A 15,535-nucleotide genomic window follows, 5' to 3' on the forward strand; every position below is an offset into this window, starting at 1 on the left:
CGGGTCTCCAGGGGGCGCGCGTGAAAGGCGCATTGAGGCAGCCCGCGGCGGCTTCGGAGCACGGCCGGGCCAGACGCTGACCGCTCCAAAGTCCAGACTCGCTCCTCCGGTCTCCTCCTCGGCCTTTGTCTCCGGTCCTCCCCTGCTTCCCAGAGCCATGCGCCCCCCGGGACGCGCCGCCTCCCCGCCCATGTTGCTCGGCCCTCTCCTCCTGCTGCTGGTGCTGCAGCTGTCCGCGCCGTCGAGCGCCAACGAGCCGCCCAAAGGGAAGCAGAAAGCTCCGATCCGGCAGAGGGAGGTGGTGGACCTGGTGAGTCGGGGGGTGCCTGCTTGGGATGGAGGGCGGAGGCGCGCGCCCGGCGTTGGCTGTGCCCGGAGCGCGGCCGTCGAGCGCCTGGTGGTGGCTAGGTTGGTGCCCGCGCGTCACGTGCGTCTCCGTGCCCTCTTTGTCTGAATCTGCGGGTAAAGAAGGGCAGGGTTTCGCTCGGTGGAGCCTTGGTGCTAAAAGGGGGACCACGGTGCGAGGGCGATGGGGCTTAGGTGGGGCGCCCCAAGATCCTTGCGTGCCTCGAGGTCCGGGAAGCCACCCAGTTGATGTCTGGCCGCACAGGAGGCCACCGCGGAGAGGGAGCTCGGTGGGTTAAACTGCGGACCCAGGGTGGACCTGGAGTCCGCCGAGCCTTTGGGCCATGGCCAGGGCCGTGCAACGTGTCCTTTGTTGGAGCTTGGTGGCCACGTCTGCCCCAAGGAGCGAAAACACCCACAGAGCGTCCGTCCAACTCTGTAACTTGACGACCGTGAGTCACGTTGTGTCATCTTCCTGGGCAGCGATTGACTCGTCTCTGTGACCGCAATGGGGGCCAAGAATGGTACGGAGGGCTTTGTTCTGGAAGGGATCCTGAAGGGCCAAACTCTCCAAGGACCAGTTTCGTGGGTTCTGTTGGGATTGGATGGGCAAGCAAATGTTCAGACCGTGGCTGCCAGGTTTAAAAAGCAGCGCAGCGGAGCTACAGGAGGAAAACAGTCTCCAGCTGAGCAAACCAAGTAACTGAAGGGCTTTCTGAAGGGCTAATCTTTGGGGAGGTTTGTTTGCAGGGAACTCTTTGCCTCTGAAAGTCAACAACCCCTTGGAGGGTCAGAGAGGTTCTCTGTCCTGTGACAAGAGGGAGCCTTTCACGGACACTGTAGTCCTTGGCACATTATGAGCCTCCATTTGCAAGCCAACTTCATATGGTTGACAGGCATTGCAGGATATAAGACAGGGAGTATTTATTGATTTTTTTTTTTAAAAGCTGTTGAATTTGTGAAGCTGCCACCCTAAACTAATAAGCCAAGCTCTCTGGAAGCTAGTTTTAAGCTGGATTCAAAAGTACTGGGGGAATATTTATATACATACATATATATATATATGTATATTCCTGCCATTTCCGACAGTACTTTTTGGTTCACTGGTCTATAATTTTGTTCCGCAAAATCAGATTATATATTCTGGCCCACTGTTCTATTTTCGGTGTTGAAATTGTTAAAACTGTACCAAATGAGTATGGTTTGTGTGTAGTTTGCATTTTATGAGCATGTATCAAGATACACAAAATATCTCTTCTTCTAGTAGAACTAGCAATTTCCCCCCCTCCTCCTTCTATGGATTACAGTACCTGTGGTTTCCCACAACTCTTGCCCAATGTGGAAAACGTTTACCATGCCGGTTCAGGTGCATCCTGTAGATTGAATGTGGTTTGGGTGACAGAAAAAAAAAATATCTACACAGTCATTAAGAAAAGGTTCACAGATTCTGGAAAGTAACTTCTTTGTATAGAGCTTTCAAAGCTTTCCTTTCAAGCGTTCGCTAAGTACTGCCCCCTGGTGGTCAGTAAAAGAAACTTGGGTGGGGGAGTTTATGCTTCCACTCTTTTTGCAGACATTTATTGATGATTGTAAACCTGTTGGGCTAGTGGATGAAAGCATGTAGTAATTCCGGAATCAAAACTAATAAAGTTCTGTGCTTTCTAGAATATTGTTTTTAGATGAAAAGGTAAATGTAAATTCTCAGCCATGACACTATTGACATTTTGGGCCAGATAATTCTTTGTTGTGGGGTCTGTCTTGTGCACTGCAGGATGTATAACAGGTCTCTACCCACTTGGTTCCAGTAGCAATGTCCCCACCCACTTGTGGTAAGACCAAAATGACTCTAGATATTGCCAAGTATCCTCTAAAGGACAAAATTGTCTCAGTGGGCAACCACTGAGAATATAGACAAATAAAACTTAGCCTATGTATCATCTTGGTCTGAGGAGAACATAGTATTAAAAAATAATCAAAGAATTCTAAGAGATGTATTATCCTTTCTTCTCACTTTAAATGTATGAAATTATTTAAAAGTCTAGAATATACGAAACTGAACTGGTTTGTATTTTGGCATAGTCTCAAATACTTCTGCAGTTTTAAGATATTTTTGTTACTGCTTCTCTGGTGAGATAGGTAAATAATAACACTTTCATTTCTTACAATAAAGAAAATGACAATGTCTAAATCATAAAAAAAATCATTGACCAAAATAGAGATCAAGCTGATACCATGAGAGATACCATGAGAAGCTAATTGTGCTTAGCTTCCTTCTGAAACAGTTATTTCTAGGGTTTATAATCTTTATGTCCAATCCAAGATAGTAATTTTTATATCTTTTATTGTAATTATTAGGAGGGTTACATTATATTCACCAGATAGAAGGTGCATTACTTCACAAACATTGATACCCTTTCTCATGTCTTGGTCCCCATTTCCCTCCCCCTACTCCCAAGATAGTAATTTTTTTTTTTTTTTTGCCAGTCCTGGGCTTGAGCTCAGGGCCTGAGCACTGTCCTTGGATTTTCTCAAGGCTAGAGCTCTACCACTTGAGCCTCAGCACCACTTCTGGCTTTTTTCTATGTATGTGGTACCAAGGAATCGAACCTGGGTCTTCATGCATGCTAGGCAAGCACTTTAACCACTAGGCCAAACTCCTGGTCCCAGAAGATAGTAATTTTTTTTTGCTGCTCTTGAGGCTTGAACTGTGGGCCTGGGTGCTGTCCCTGAGCTCCATTTGATCACAGTGACACTCTTCACTCTCTCTCTCTCTCTCTCTCTCTCTCTCTCTCTCTCTCTCTCTCTCTCTCCCTCCCTCCCTCCCTCTCTCTCTCTCTCTGTATACACATAAAACCTTGACTGATTGGCTTCTGTGCACTGGCCCATGGACTTACTACGTTCTTTTCTTCAAATCTGGACACTCTGGGTAAAGTCCACTCTAGGAAATGATTACATTTGTTTAGTGTCATCCTCTCATGCTAGTCTTGGGGTCACTTCTCCTCCCACTGAAGCAGAGAAGCACAAATAGAAGGACTGGAATTTGGATTGGGCCCAGCCATGAAAACAGACCGCATCTCAAAATAACCAACAAAGGAAGGGCTAGTAGAGTGGCTCCAGTGAGGCCCTGAGTTCATAACCTCACTACTACCAAAATAAATACATGAAATAAAACCAGAAGGACTGGTGGTGTACCTCAAGTGGTAAAGCATTGCCTATTTTGCTCTGGATTCAGTCTCGTATCAAAATTAAAATTAAAGTAAAAGAAAGGTTAGAAGAAAATAAAACAATAGTAAATTACATGGAATGCAGTTTGGAAAGCAACATCTATTTTAAAATGATATATGCTTCTAATGAGTAGAAAGGAGCAGATGAATCAACACTTTTTTCCTTATCCTTGATTTGTACAAGATGGTGAAGTCTGAGTTTGTGCAATAAAGACATGAAGGAACTCAATGTTTTAAAAATAGCTTCTTAATTATTTCTATACAATATGTACAACAGTGAAATGTGGCTTGAAGGTACTCTTACCACAGGGCACAAAATAAATGCAATTTTAATCATTTCAAGTCTTTAAATGCCAAGTAATCCACATTGTCTTCTCCTTCCCTGTGCTGTAGTATAATGGAATGTGCTTACAAGGCCCAGCTGGGGTACCTGGCCGTGATGGGAGCCCTGGGGCCAATGGCATTCCAGGAACCCCTGGAATCCCAGGTCGGGATGGATTCAAAGGAGAAAAGGGGGAATGCCTAAGGGAAACCTTTGAGGAATCCTGGACCCCAAACTACAAGCAGTGTTCATGGAGTTCTCTGAATTATGGCATAGATCTTGGAAAAATTGCAGTAAGTAAAGTTGAAAGCAAATTTAAATATCTTCACATTTAAACATCAATTTTTAGGTTTTACTGTTTTCATTTTTTTAAACCAAGACTTCCAACAATGAAGCATGTGACTTTTAGCTTAAAATAAATGGGAAAAAAAGGTTGATAAGATAGAGTTCATTTCATAGAGTTACTTTAAAGTCGAAGTCTTGTTTCTCATAGGAAATCTTTCTCCTGTGAAAGTTAAGTTTTTAAAGTATTTTTAGGAGAAGCATAATTAAGTATAATTTACAATATAATTTCACATTCTTTAAGTTGAAATGAAAATGCTAAATCCAACTATGTTTCTCTTTTGGCAGGAGTGCACATTCACAAAGATGCGTTCCAACAGTGCTCTCCGAGTTTTGTTCAGTGGCTCACTTCGGCTAAAATGCAGAAATGCGTGCTGTCAGCGCTGGTATTTCACATTTAATGGAGCAGAATGTTCAGGGCCTCTTCCCATTGAAGCCATAATTTATTTAGACCAAGGGAGCCCTGAACTGAATTCAACAATTAATATTCATCGTACTTCTTCTGGTATGTGAAATAGTGACATTGAGGATTGTATCTCATCTGGCACATATGAACTTTTACTGTCACTGCTTTGTGGGTCACTAGTCTGCTATCAAAAGACCTCTAGTAAGTTTACAGTGCACAATTCTCTGCCCTGTGCTACACTTCTAAATTACTTAGGAATCTGTTTGAGGTGATTGGGAAGGCTCGGCTCCATCTCTTGTTTCCATATCCTAGAGTTTCATTTCATTTCATTTAGTCTCATTCTGTATGACCTTATTATGTGCTACTATGATCCTCTGCTAGGAGAGTCCTAGATGTGTACTAATTATTACAAATGAGGGAAACTATGGAACCTATGTTCCTTTTGGTCTGGCTTACTTCATTTAATATGATTTTCCCAAGTCTTTCCATTTCCTTACGAATGGGGCAATGTCATTTTTTCTGATGGCAGCATAGAATTCCATTGTGTATAAATACCACATCTTCTTGATCCATTCATCTACTGAGGGCATCTGGGTTAGTTCCATATCTTCGCTATGATAAATAATGCTGCAATGAACATCATTGGGCTAACGGATTTAGTCTGTCCTTGTTTCTGGATGTTTGGGTAAATGCCAAGGAGTGGGATTGCTGGGTCATAGGGGAGCTCTATGTTTAGCCCTTTGAGGAACTGCCATACTGCTTTCCAGAGTGGTTGAAGAGTTTACACTCCCACCAACAGTGTAGTAGTGATCCCTCCTGGCCACATCCCCGCCAGCATCTGTTGTTATTAGATTTCTTGATCATGGCCATTCTAATTGGAGTGAGGTGAACTCTCAAAGTTGTTTTGATTTGTATTCCTTTTACGGCCAGAGATGGCGAGCATTTCTTCATGTGTCTATAAGCTATTTTCATTTCCTCTTCAGAGGAAATAAAACACTGAAAAAATAGAGAAGTTAAAAAAAAAGTAAAACCCTAGGTGGGCGAGGTGGCTTACGCTTGTAATCCTTTCTACTCACCTGTAATCCTATCTACTCTGGAGCCTGAAATCTGAGGATAGTGGTTCAAAGCTAGCCCGGGCAATAAAGTCTGTGAGACTCTTTTCCAATTAACCACCAGAAATCTGGAAGTAGTGAGGTGGCTCAAGGGATAAAGTGGTAGCCTTGAGCTGAAGAGCTCAGGGTCAGGGCCAGGTCCAGAGTTCAAGCCCCATGACACACAGAAAACACAAAAACAAAAACAAAACAATGCCCAGTTGTCTGCCTATAGCTCACACATGTTATCTTAGCTATTTGGGAGATTGAGAATGGGAAGATTGTGGTTACAAACAGAAAAATCTTAAGAGACTTCATCTCAACAGAAGAAATTAGATATGGTGACATTGCCTATCACCCTGGCTATGAATAGCTTAGGATAGGGGAATTGTGGTTCAGGTGTATGCTTGGGCAGGAAATAAGACTCCATCTCAGAAATAACCAGCACTCACATAGTTGAATGTGTGGTTGGTTCATCTATAAAGCACTAGTCTAGCAAACATGAGATCCAATTCAAACTCTAGTACTACCAATAAACAAACCCACACATTAATCTCACTGATGACCATTTGGGGATGGTGAAGCTGTCTGGGGTGGCACACCATAAGAACATATACATGGGATAATCAAAAATTGTATATATTGCTAGCTTCATTTTTCTGGTTTCTTGAAAAGATTTCTTAATAAGCTTGGATTTTTTAATAGCTGGGAAAGAGGAAGAGATCCATCACTGCTAATTAGAAGAAATATTTCAACATTCTTTAGGGACCCAAATCAAAGGAAGAATTGCCCAACAACCATGCTTCTAAGAAATCAAAGGCATTTCTTCCACATATTAAAAAAAAGGATCCTTATGTCATCAAATCTTAATGTAGATATTTTAATTCCTCACTCTACATAGCAAAAATGTCTGGACTGGAATGTGATGATGCATGCCTGTAATCTCAGCAATAAGGGCACTAAAAGTAGGAGGATCATAATTTGAGGTTGGCTGTGGAACAAAAATGTGAGACCCTATCTGAAAATTAGAGAAAAACAGGCTGGAGTGTTGTTCATGTGGTAGGGCAGTAAATACAAAAACAATACAATATCATACCTAGGACAGGAGAGCAGAAATTAGAACTTTCTTGTCTTCCGGCTCTTTTATTTATTTATTTTTTGCCAGTCCTGGGCTTGAGCTCAGGGCTGGAGCACTGTCCTTGGGCTTTCTCAAGGCTAGAGCTCTACCACTTGAGCTACAACACCACTTCCAGCTTTTTTCTATGTATGTGGTACCGAGGAATCGAACCCAGGTCTTTGTGCATACTAGGCAAGCATTCTACCACTAGCCCTCTTTTTAATTAGATAAAAAGCAAAACTAGGCCAGGAATCTGGCCTAGTGGTAGAGTATTTGCCTAGTATGCCCAAAGACCTGGGTTTGATTCCTCAGTACCTCATATTTAGAAAAGTCGGAGTGGTGCTGTGGCTCAAATGGTAGAGTGCTAGACTTGAGGAAAGTCCAAGGACAGTGCTCAGTCCCTGAGTTCAGTCCCCAGGACCGGCAAAAAAAAAAAAAAAGCCAGATAAGGAACTCCCCAACCCTTAGAGAGAAGGTCATGTCTCCCACTTGAAAAACAATCTTTAAAATAAGGCAAGTCTGTGGGAAGTCTATATCTCATAGGTAGAATGCTTGTCTAGATGTGTAAGACTCTAAGTTTGATCCCAACACCACAGAAAAAATATCTAGACAACAAAATTTGACCAGGAAATGATGTTACTGATAGCATTAATAGAAGCTATAATGGACCCTTAGCCACAGGAACCATGACATTTATGTGCATATACTGCATAAGGTTTTCTTCTTCTTCTTCTTCTTGAAGAAGGGTGGCATTTCTTAGTTGGTAGAGTGCCAGCTATGAGCAAAAGTGCATACTTAGTTCAAGTTCCAGTCTTAGACCTAAAAAAAGAAAATAAAAAGTACCTTATCTTTTTGCCTGCTTAATGGAAACTGGTGGGGTTTTCTTTTCTTTTCTTTCTTTCTCTCTTTCTTCTTTTCTTTTGGATGTTGGGAAAGATCTTTGGTAAGATAGAATGTAAGTTGTTTGTTAGCACATGAAAGTTCACAGGATATATTTAAAGCTTCATCAGCTATAAAGCATCACAATTGACAAGACCCAGGGTTTCTTTTTAAAATTTTTCTTTTTTTTCTTTTTCTATTAAAGAATTTATTAACATTGATTTTTACATCATATTTCAAATGACAAGTTTAACAAATAAGAGTTCAAGAAGGGAATCTCTATATATAATCACTGGCACTTAGTTTTTAGAACTTAATCAAAATTAGGCTAAGGGTTTGTATGTCATAGATACATATTAGTTTATGAAATAAAACATTATATCTATAGGGTCATAGGTTTTTATGTCTATATAGTTACATTTATATTTCCATTACCATGTCCATAGCATTGGGTATGCAAATATTGAGTCCTCGCTCTTGTATTTTTTTTTTGCCAGTCCTGGGGCTTGAACTCAAGGCCTGGGCACTGTCGTTGGACACTGTTTGCTAAAGGCTAGTGTTCTACCACTTGAGCCAAAACAACACTTTGGGCTTTTTCTGTGTATGTGGTACTAAGGAATTGAATCCAGGGCTTTATGCACCCTAGGCAAGCACTCTACTATTAGGCTACCCTCCCAGCACCTTGTTTTGCTTTTAATTTACTAAATTATTTGTAAAATGAGATTTTCAGATTGAGGGGCTGACATGATTATGTTAGAATTTCTTTTAATGCTATAAAAGTCCACTTATCGTCTCATAGTGTCAGGTATTCAAATAAGTTTTAGGAAGGGTTTTCTTTTTTTTTTATATGTGAAAGCTTTTATTAAATATAAGATTTTACTGGGTTTCTTAAGAAAAAAAGGAAAAATTAGAACTAAAAACACAACAATGCAAAATAAAGGTAACAAACATTTTGACAGACTATAAAAGTAGTGATCAACGAGGAAAGCCAAGAAATAAATCAATTATTCTCCTGATTCATCATGTTAAATTTGTTTTAAAAGACATTGATACATTGTACTCAATCTGATTTATGGAATTGAAACCTTTGTACAACCACCTAGTAATAATAATTTTTTTTCTACAGAGTAAGTTTTTGGAGCTAGAGTGATTGGAAATACAGTGATGATCTTTTAGGGCTAAAACAAGTCAATGGGGGCCAGGAGCATGGCCTAGTGGTACAGTGCTTACCTAGTATGCACGAAGCCCTGGGTTCGATCCCTTGGTACCACATACATAGAAAAAGCTGGAAGTGGCACTGTGGCTCAAGTGGCAGAGCACTAGCCTTTAGGAAAAGGTGTACAAGGACAGTGCCCAGGCCCTGAGTTTAAGCCTCAATGACATATTGATTAAAATAAAAGGAGTTGAGCATATATAGCAGTATATCTTTGTAATCCCAGCATTGAGAAGGCTGAGGAGGGAAGACTGAAAGTTCCAGGCCGGCCTGGGCTACATAAGACAGTATCATAAAGAAAAAAAGCAATACCCAAGGGGGGGGAGGGAAATGGGTACCAAGACATGTGAAAGGGTATCAATGTATGTGAATTAATGCACCTTCTATCTGGCAAATATCATGTAACCCTTTTACTAATTACAATAAAAAAAAAAAAGGAGCAGGAGGGTGGGTGCTGGTGGCTCATGCCTACAATCCTAGCTACTCAGTAAGCTGAGCTCTGAGACTGTGGCTCAAAGCCAGCCTGGGCATAAAAGTCCATGGGACTTTTATCTCCAATTAAGCACCAGAAAACTGGAAGTGGCACTGTGGCTCAAGTGGTAGAGTGCTAGCTTTAAGCTGAAGAGCACAGGGAGAGTGCTCAGGCCCAGAGTTCAAGAAAAGATGTTCACACTGGTTTAAGTGTCTTCCAAATTTTAAGTCTTGGATTTAAAAACTGTAGGTGGTTTTTGTTTTTGTTAGTTTTCATTTAATCAAATAAATTGGTTTTTTTGGTTTAGGCTCACTCTATAAACAAATCCCTGGCCTTATGTATGATGCTTGTAAGAAAAATACCAGTTAAATTTATATCATAGGATTTATACTTATGTCTTTTAAAAAGTCTTTACGTGAAATAAAAAGAGAACTCTATCACAAAACCCTATCCCCTTACCAGGTATTAGAAATTTTAATTTGCTTTTGCTTTATATTAAGTAGCATTATAATATCGCTTCCTGAAGTAAATGCAAAGGGGATGATTTGGCTCATTTCAGCAGTGTGACTTTTGCCTCTTTTGCAGTGGAAGGACTCTGTGAAGGTATCGGTGCTGGATTAGTGGATGTTGCTATCTGGGTCGGTACTTGTTCAGATTACCCAAAAGGAGATGCTTCTACTGGATGGAATTCAGTGTCACGGATCATTATTGAAGAACTACCAAAATAAAGCCTTTCTCACTCCCTACCTCTTTTTTAAATTTATATTGTCAAATGATTCATTTAAATGACACTTAAAAATCATCTTATGTATACATCTGAATGAAAAGCCATACATGTTTACAGACTAAAGTGTGCTTTTACACTGTTCTAAAAACAGTATATGTATGTATATGCCAGTTCTGGGGCTTGGGCATTATCCCTGAGCTCCTTTTGCTCAAGATTAACGCTCTACCACTTGAGGTACAGCGCCACTTCCCGCTCTTTCTGTGATTAATTATAGAAGAGTCTCACACTTTCTTTGCCTGGCATGGCTTTGAACCATGATCTTCATATCTCAGCCTCTTGAGTAGTTAGGATTACAGGTGTGAGTCACCAGCACCCAGCCTAGTATAATGAATTTTTACTTCAAATAAAAATACAAGGACTTTTTCTTCTTAATTTACATTTCCTGAACTTATATTTTGGAATGTCATTGTGATCTTTAGTTTTTCTTAGTATAGCATCTGAAAAACATAATAGTGACTAGTTTTTGTGTAAATGTTAAGAATTGTTTTATATCCTGTCTGTTAAATAAAAGTTATTTCAAACAACTTTACCATCTTTAAACTAGTTGCCACGAAGACTGGAGCTTCTAGTACTTTTTATCTAGAAGGTTGATCATAAATGTAATTTTATATTTAATAATTTGTATATAAATATTTAGTACATATGTAGTATGGTTTTATATCAAGGGTGTTGTGTTATATAGGCAATATATCCGTATTTTAGAAATTTTATTTTTATTTTAAAAAGAGTAAAAAGATGTGGATGCTGGTCTCAATTTGCTTACCATTTAGTAGAAAGGTCAGATATACACAAGAAATAAAAGTGAAGTGTAGAAGAAAGTAAAAGCAATCACTTCTTGTCAAAGTGATCAGAAAGGGCTGGGGGAGTTTGGCCTAATGATAGAGTGCTTGCCTAGCATGCATGAAGATCTGGGTTCGATTCTTTGGTACTACATACATAGATTAAAGCCATAGTGGTGCTGAGGCTCAAGTGGTATAGCTCTAGTTTTGAGAAAGCCCAAGGACAGTGCTCAGGCCCTGAGCCACCCAGAGAAGATAGGTGTTTAAGACTGATGAAGTTAAGTAAATTCTAGGTTTGAATGGGAAAACTAGGCACGATGAAGACATAATAGTCTAGCTTTGCTCACTGAAAAGATTCGGGGAAAACAGCCAGTCCAGCCATGCGCATGTTGTAATCTCTATGTATCATTTTTACTGAAAGGAAGTAGGTATCTATGAAAAAATGAATGGTTTTTAGCTCTTGGGGAGTAAATGTACAATATGAGTTTAGGATACTGTGTTGTATTTGAAAGCAAGGTAACTTTGGGGCTGGGAGTTTGGCCTAGTGGAAGAGTGCTTGCCTAGTATGCTTGAAGACCAGGGTTCAATTCCTTGGTACCACATACATAGAAAAAAAGCCAGAAGTAGTGCTGAGGCTCAAGTGGTAGAGCTCTAGCCTTGAGAAAGCCCAAGGACAGTGCTCAGGCCTGAGCTCAAGCCCAGAACTGGCAAAAAAAAAAAAAAAAAAGAAAACAAGGTAACTTATGAAAGACTACTCAAAAGGAGATAACTGCAGTGGTTTGAAACATATGAAATGCTTACATGCATGAAAGTTAACTGGTCAATTAGTAGAATGTCAGCAAACCACCTTGCTATTTTCAAAATTGGTAAATAGAACCAAAATTTATTCTTCCTTCTTTATGTGGACTCTTTATGTGATGAATAGAAACTTCTCTTTATGAAAGTATATATATGTGTGTGTGTGTATATACATATATAGTATATGCATCATATTAACTGTACAGTAACTTCATTTTCTTTACAGATTTATTCCATGTGGTTTTGCCCAAGCAGGGTTTTTTTTTTTTTAACTTAAGTCAAAGGTATTTTTAAAAGATAAGGTTCTTAATTCCTATATGTGACAGATCAGGTGATGAAAAGTTGTCCTGATTATCAGTTGTTATTTAAATCACAGTGTGATCTTGTAGGTGTTTCTATTAATATTTCCCTTCCAAAAAGAATGCTACCCCCTACCCCTGCAAAGGAAAAAAAACCCTATGAGTTATATATGTGTTTAAGTGATAAAGTGAAAGTTTGTGACTTTATTTGAAAGGCATCATGTCAAGTGGAATTTGGACAGAGATAAGGGAAAAAATGAGTTAAACTTTGCAGTACAGCACTTAACTATGCCCCGAGTGAGCAGTCTCTTTGAAATCATTTATGCACAGATACCAACAGTCTACTGAGGAAAAAAAAACAAAACATCTTTAAGAATCAGTCTGACTGGGCCAGTTTAGGTAATTGCTAATTCTAAACCATTTATAATCATGATTGACACGGGATCTGCTAACCTTTTGAAGCCTCTTATACATTACAGGATTGATTGTAGTGTCCATCAACGATAGATAAAAGAGACAAGCACCTTTCTCCAAATAACATAACTCGAGAAATACTTCCAAGAAACAATCAAATATCTGATCTAACCTTTAGTTGGTTAAAAAAAATACAAGAGACGTAAGGTTGCAGCTATGAAAATAAAAGTGAAAACTGTTGAAGTTTGTCTTGGGAATGGATGGGATAGATGATGATCAGAAGTACAGATCTATACAAATTCATGTGTAGTTGCTAATGGTTTTGCTGCATGGCCAGAAACATGGAGAAGTAAAGGAAGATGGATGATGAGGAACTTCAGACATGAAGGATATGGATGGACTCTTTGAGGATATTTTTGTCCCAGGTCAATGTCTACCAAATGCCTCCATGCTGCAGAGGTTCTTGGAGAGAAAACACTGTGGGTGTCAGGAAGCTTTTCCCTCAGTCACTTTAATGGCTCTAAATTGCTCAGTTTTTGTAAAGGTGGGACACTGGTTTCCATTGCAAACAGTCATGGTAGCTGACTGGAAAGTGGTAAGAGTTTGAATAATTTAGGGAGCTTTCACTTTATAGCAATAGAAAAACCAACAGACTGTTTTTGAAAATAAAGGAAATTTATTCTTCACTCAGTTGAAAACTAAGAGAGACAAGCTGTTTAAGAAGGAGCATATGACAATCATATGACTCAAACCTAATTTCTTTCTTTCAATTTCCTTTGGTTACTTCTTTGATGTTGATTCCATTTTGGACAGACTTGCCCAATTCATGACCACAAATTGGCTTTCAGGAAGTCTAGACTTATATGCATCTTCATGAAATAGCAAAGTGATCTGTCAGTATGATGAGGAAAAACATCTTTAAAAGCCAGTCTGAACAGTCCAGTTTAAGTAACTGCCACTTCCAAACCATTTATAATTATGCATAGAGATGGTGCATTGAGATGATCTGCTAACCAGGACCCAACTCTGGGTCAGGTGAGGCTATTTCACCTAAATCACAAAACTGGGAAGGAAGGGAAAGGTACTTTCCCAGGAGGAATTCAGGCTGCCTCAAGAAGGAAGGGGTAGGCAACACAAGTACTCATGACAGGTAGTTCTCACAGTCTATTTTCTGTTTATGCCTTTAGAAATTTAAGACTTTAGATGTGGATAACATTAGAATGAAAAACAGTATTCCAGTAAATCGTAACACACCATATACCTTAACTGTCCATGGTAAAGGAAAGTCTGTAGTTACCGTACCTATAGCAAGGGTAATACAATAGCACAGGACACATTACGGATTGTCTCAGAGAAAGCAAATGAATTGTACATCTCTCAGACAAGCGCTAGATCCTACGTAAATGTCCAGGAGGACATTAGACAGTTGTGCAGGTGCAGAACAATCCCTCCTCCTGGGGGATGTCTGTTCTGTATCTGGCAGCATCTACTCAGTGCCCATACAGTCCTCAGTTACCACAAAGCCAACAAACCATCACTTTTTGATATCCTACAGTGAGAACTAAAATGTGGATACCGGGTCTAAGTAATGCCACCTTGTCCTCACTGCCATAGTGGCTTCTTAATCAATGATGGGAACTTTTCACCCAGTTTGGAAAACTCTCTAGCAGTGATATGGGGTTATTCTTTGAACTGTAGCAGTATTCTGGGTTGTTTAACTCCAGGAAAGCCTTGCTATAGAGAATGCTTGCCCTCGATTGCATCTAACTGTTCCCCCTAGCTTGTTTTGCTTCTGTGAACGCTTTTGCTAGGTTTACTTCCTTAAACCAATCATGTGATGTTTGTCTCTAAAAGCTTTGTATTAACTGCACTGAGTTTCTTTGAGACATGAATGTGCTCTCAGTTGCCGGCTTTGTAATAAAGAGTCCCAATTCAACCTCGCAAAAAAAAAAGAAATTTAAGACTTTAACCCAAAACTTTACAAATTTTCTGCATGTTACCTAACAGTTTTAGTAGAATAAAAGTAAAGCCTTTTTACACTATTTTAGATCACAAAAGGACATACTATAGAGGAAAAAAATATGCTTTCCACAAGGCACAAATACCTATCAGCATCTTAAATCATGTTCTCTGATGTACAGCTACAACAAAATATTTTTGTTTGTTGGCTCTACCTTTATCCAGTCTCTGGCTTTCCCCTTGCCCAGCCTCTCATACCTCTACCTCTTCTTGGGTTCAGTCCCTTTATTCAAGCTAGTTTTATTCCTTTATCTGTCAAACTTCAGAAAAGTGGAGCCCATGGTGAAATGAACACTTGCAATTTGCCCCATCTCCTTAGCTGCTTGTGATCTGTCCACTGACTCTATAACTTCAATCTGCTTGAAGTTATAGGTGACAATTCTTATTGATAACACTCAGTTGTGAGTTAGCTCCTATATGATTGGCCTGTCATTCCTAAGATGTAGCCTTCTTCATTCTAACTACTTTTCTCTTTAACCTAATAAAGCTGCAGCAGATAAGTAAGGCTGGAAGACTTCTCTAGTGCAAACCTTTCAGTTTATTCTTTCACTTACTACACTGATAATTCACTGCTCAAGTCAAGCTACCTCTGCTTTCAACCTGTCATGGGTTCTCTCTCAAGATTCCTTGTAGGGGCCAGGAGTGTGGCCTAATGGTAGTGTTTGCCTAGCATGCACAAACACAAGGATTCGATTCCTCAGTACCACATACATAAAAAAAGCTGGTAGTGGTGTTGTGGGTCAAGTGGTAAAGCTCTAGCCTTAAGAAAGCTCAAGGACAGTGCTCGGGCCCTGAATTTAAGCCCCAGGACTGGCAAGAAAGAAAAAGAAAGAAAGAAAGAAAGAAAGAAAAAGAAATCCTTCCTTGAAGGACCATGCTAAATGTTTTCTATTTTGTGAATCCTGGTATAGTTCCCCCAAGCTGTAAATCATCATTTAGAACCCTACCGAACCAGGGCCCAGCCCTTTCACCTCTGGACTGTCGGGCAACCTTTACTGATCAAGTCATTCTTCGGAATGCTCTGCAGG

General features: G+C 39.9%; 2 protein-coding genes across 3 annotated transcripts in view; one reads left to right on the plus strand and one right to left on the minus strand.

The window, feature by feature from the left end:
- Cthrc1 (collagen triple helix repeat containing 1) lies at window positions 1-10,157 on the plus strand. Its single transcript, XM_090339189.1, has 4 exons — window positions 1-310; window positions 3,963-4,184; window positions 4,522-4,738; window positions 9,997-10,157. Exons 1-4 carry the CDS (start codon window positions 158-160, stop codon window positions 10,137-10,139), a joined length of 735 nt encoding a protein of 244 aa, XP_090195315.1. The 5' UTR covers window positions 1-157; the 3' UTR covers window positions 10,140-10,157.
- Slc25a32 (solute carrier family 25 member 32) overlaps window positions 7,559-15,535 on the minus strand; it is a 22,946-nt gene continuing 14,969 nt past the window's right edge. The window contains exon 8 of one of the 2 annotated variants that reach the window (XM_090339188.1): window positions 7,559-7,666. In XM_090339188.1, the coding sequence (XP_090195314.1) occupies window positions 7,661-7,666 (6 nt within the window). In that variant the 3' untranslated portion in view covers window positions 7,559-7,660. Of the gene's footprint in view, window positions 7,667-13,157; window positions 13,380-15,535 lie in introns of those variants that run through there. The other variant, XM_090339186.1, reaches the window with a different exon arrangement.

Source organism: Megascapheus bottae, chromosome 9, assembly GCF_031878675.1.
Source record: "Megascapheus bottae isolate mThoBot1 chromosome 9, mThoBot2.hap1, whole genome shotgun sequence".
NCBI lineage: Eukaryota > Metazoa > Chordata > Mammalia > Rodentia > Geomyidae > Megascapheus > Megascapheus bottae.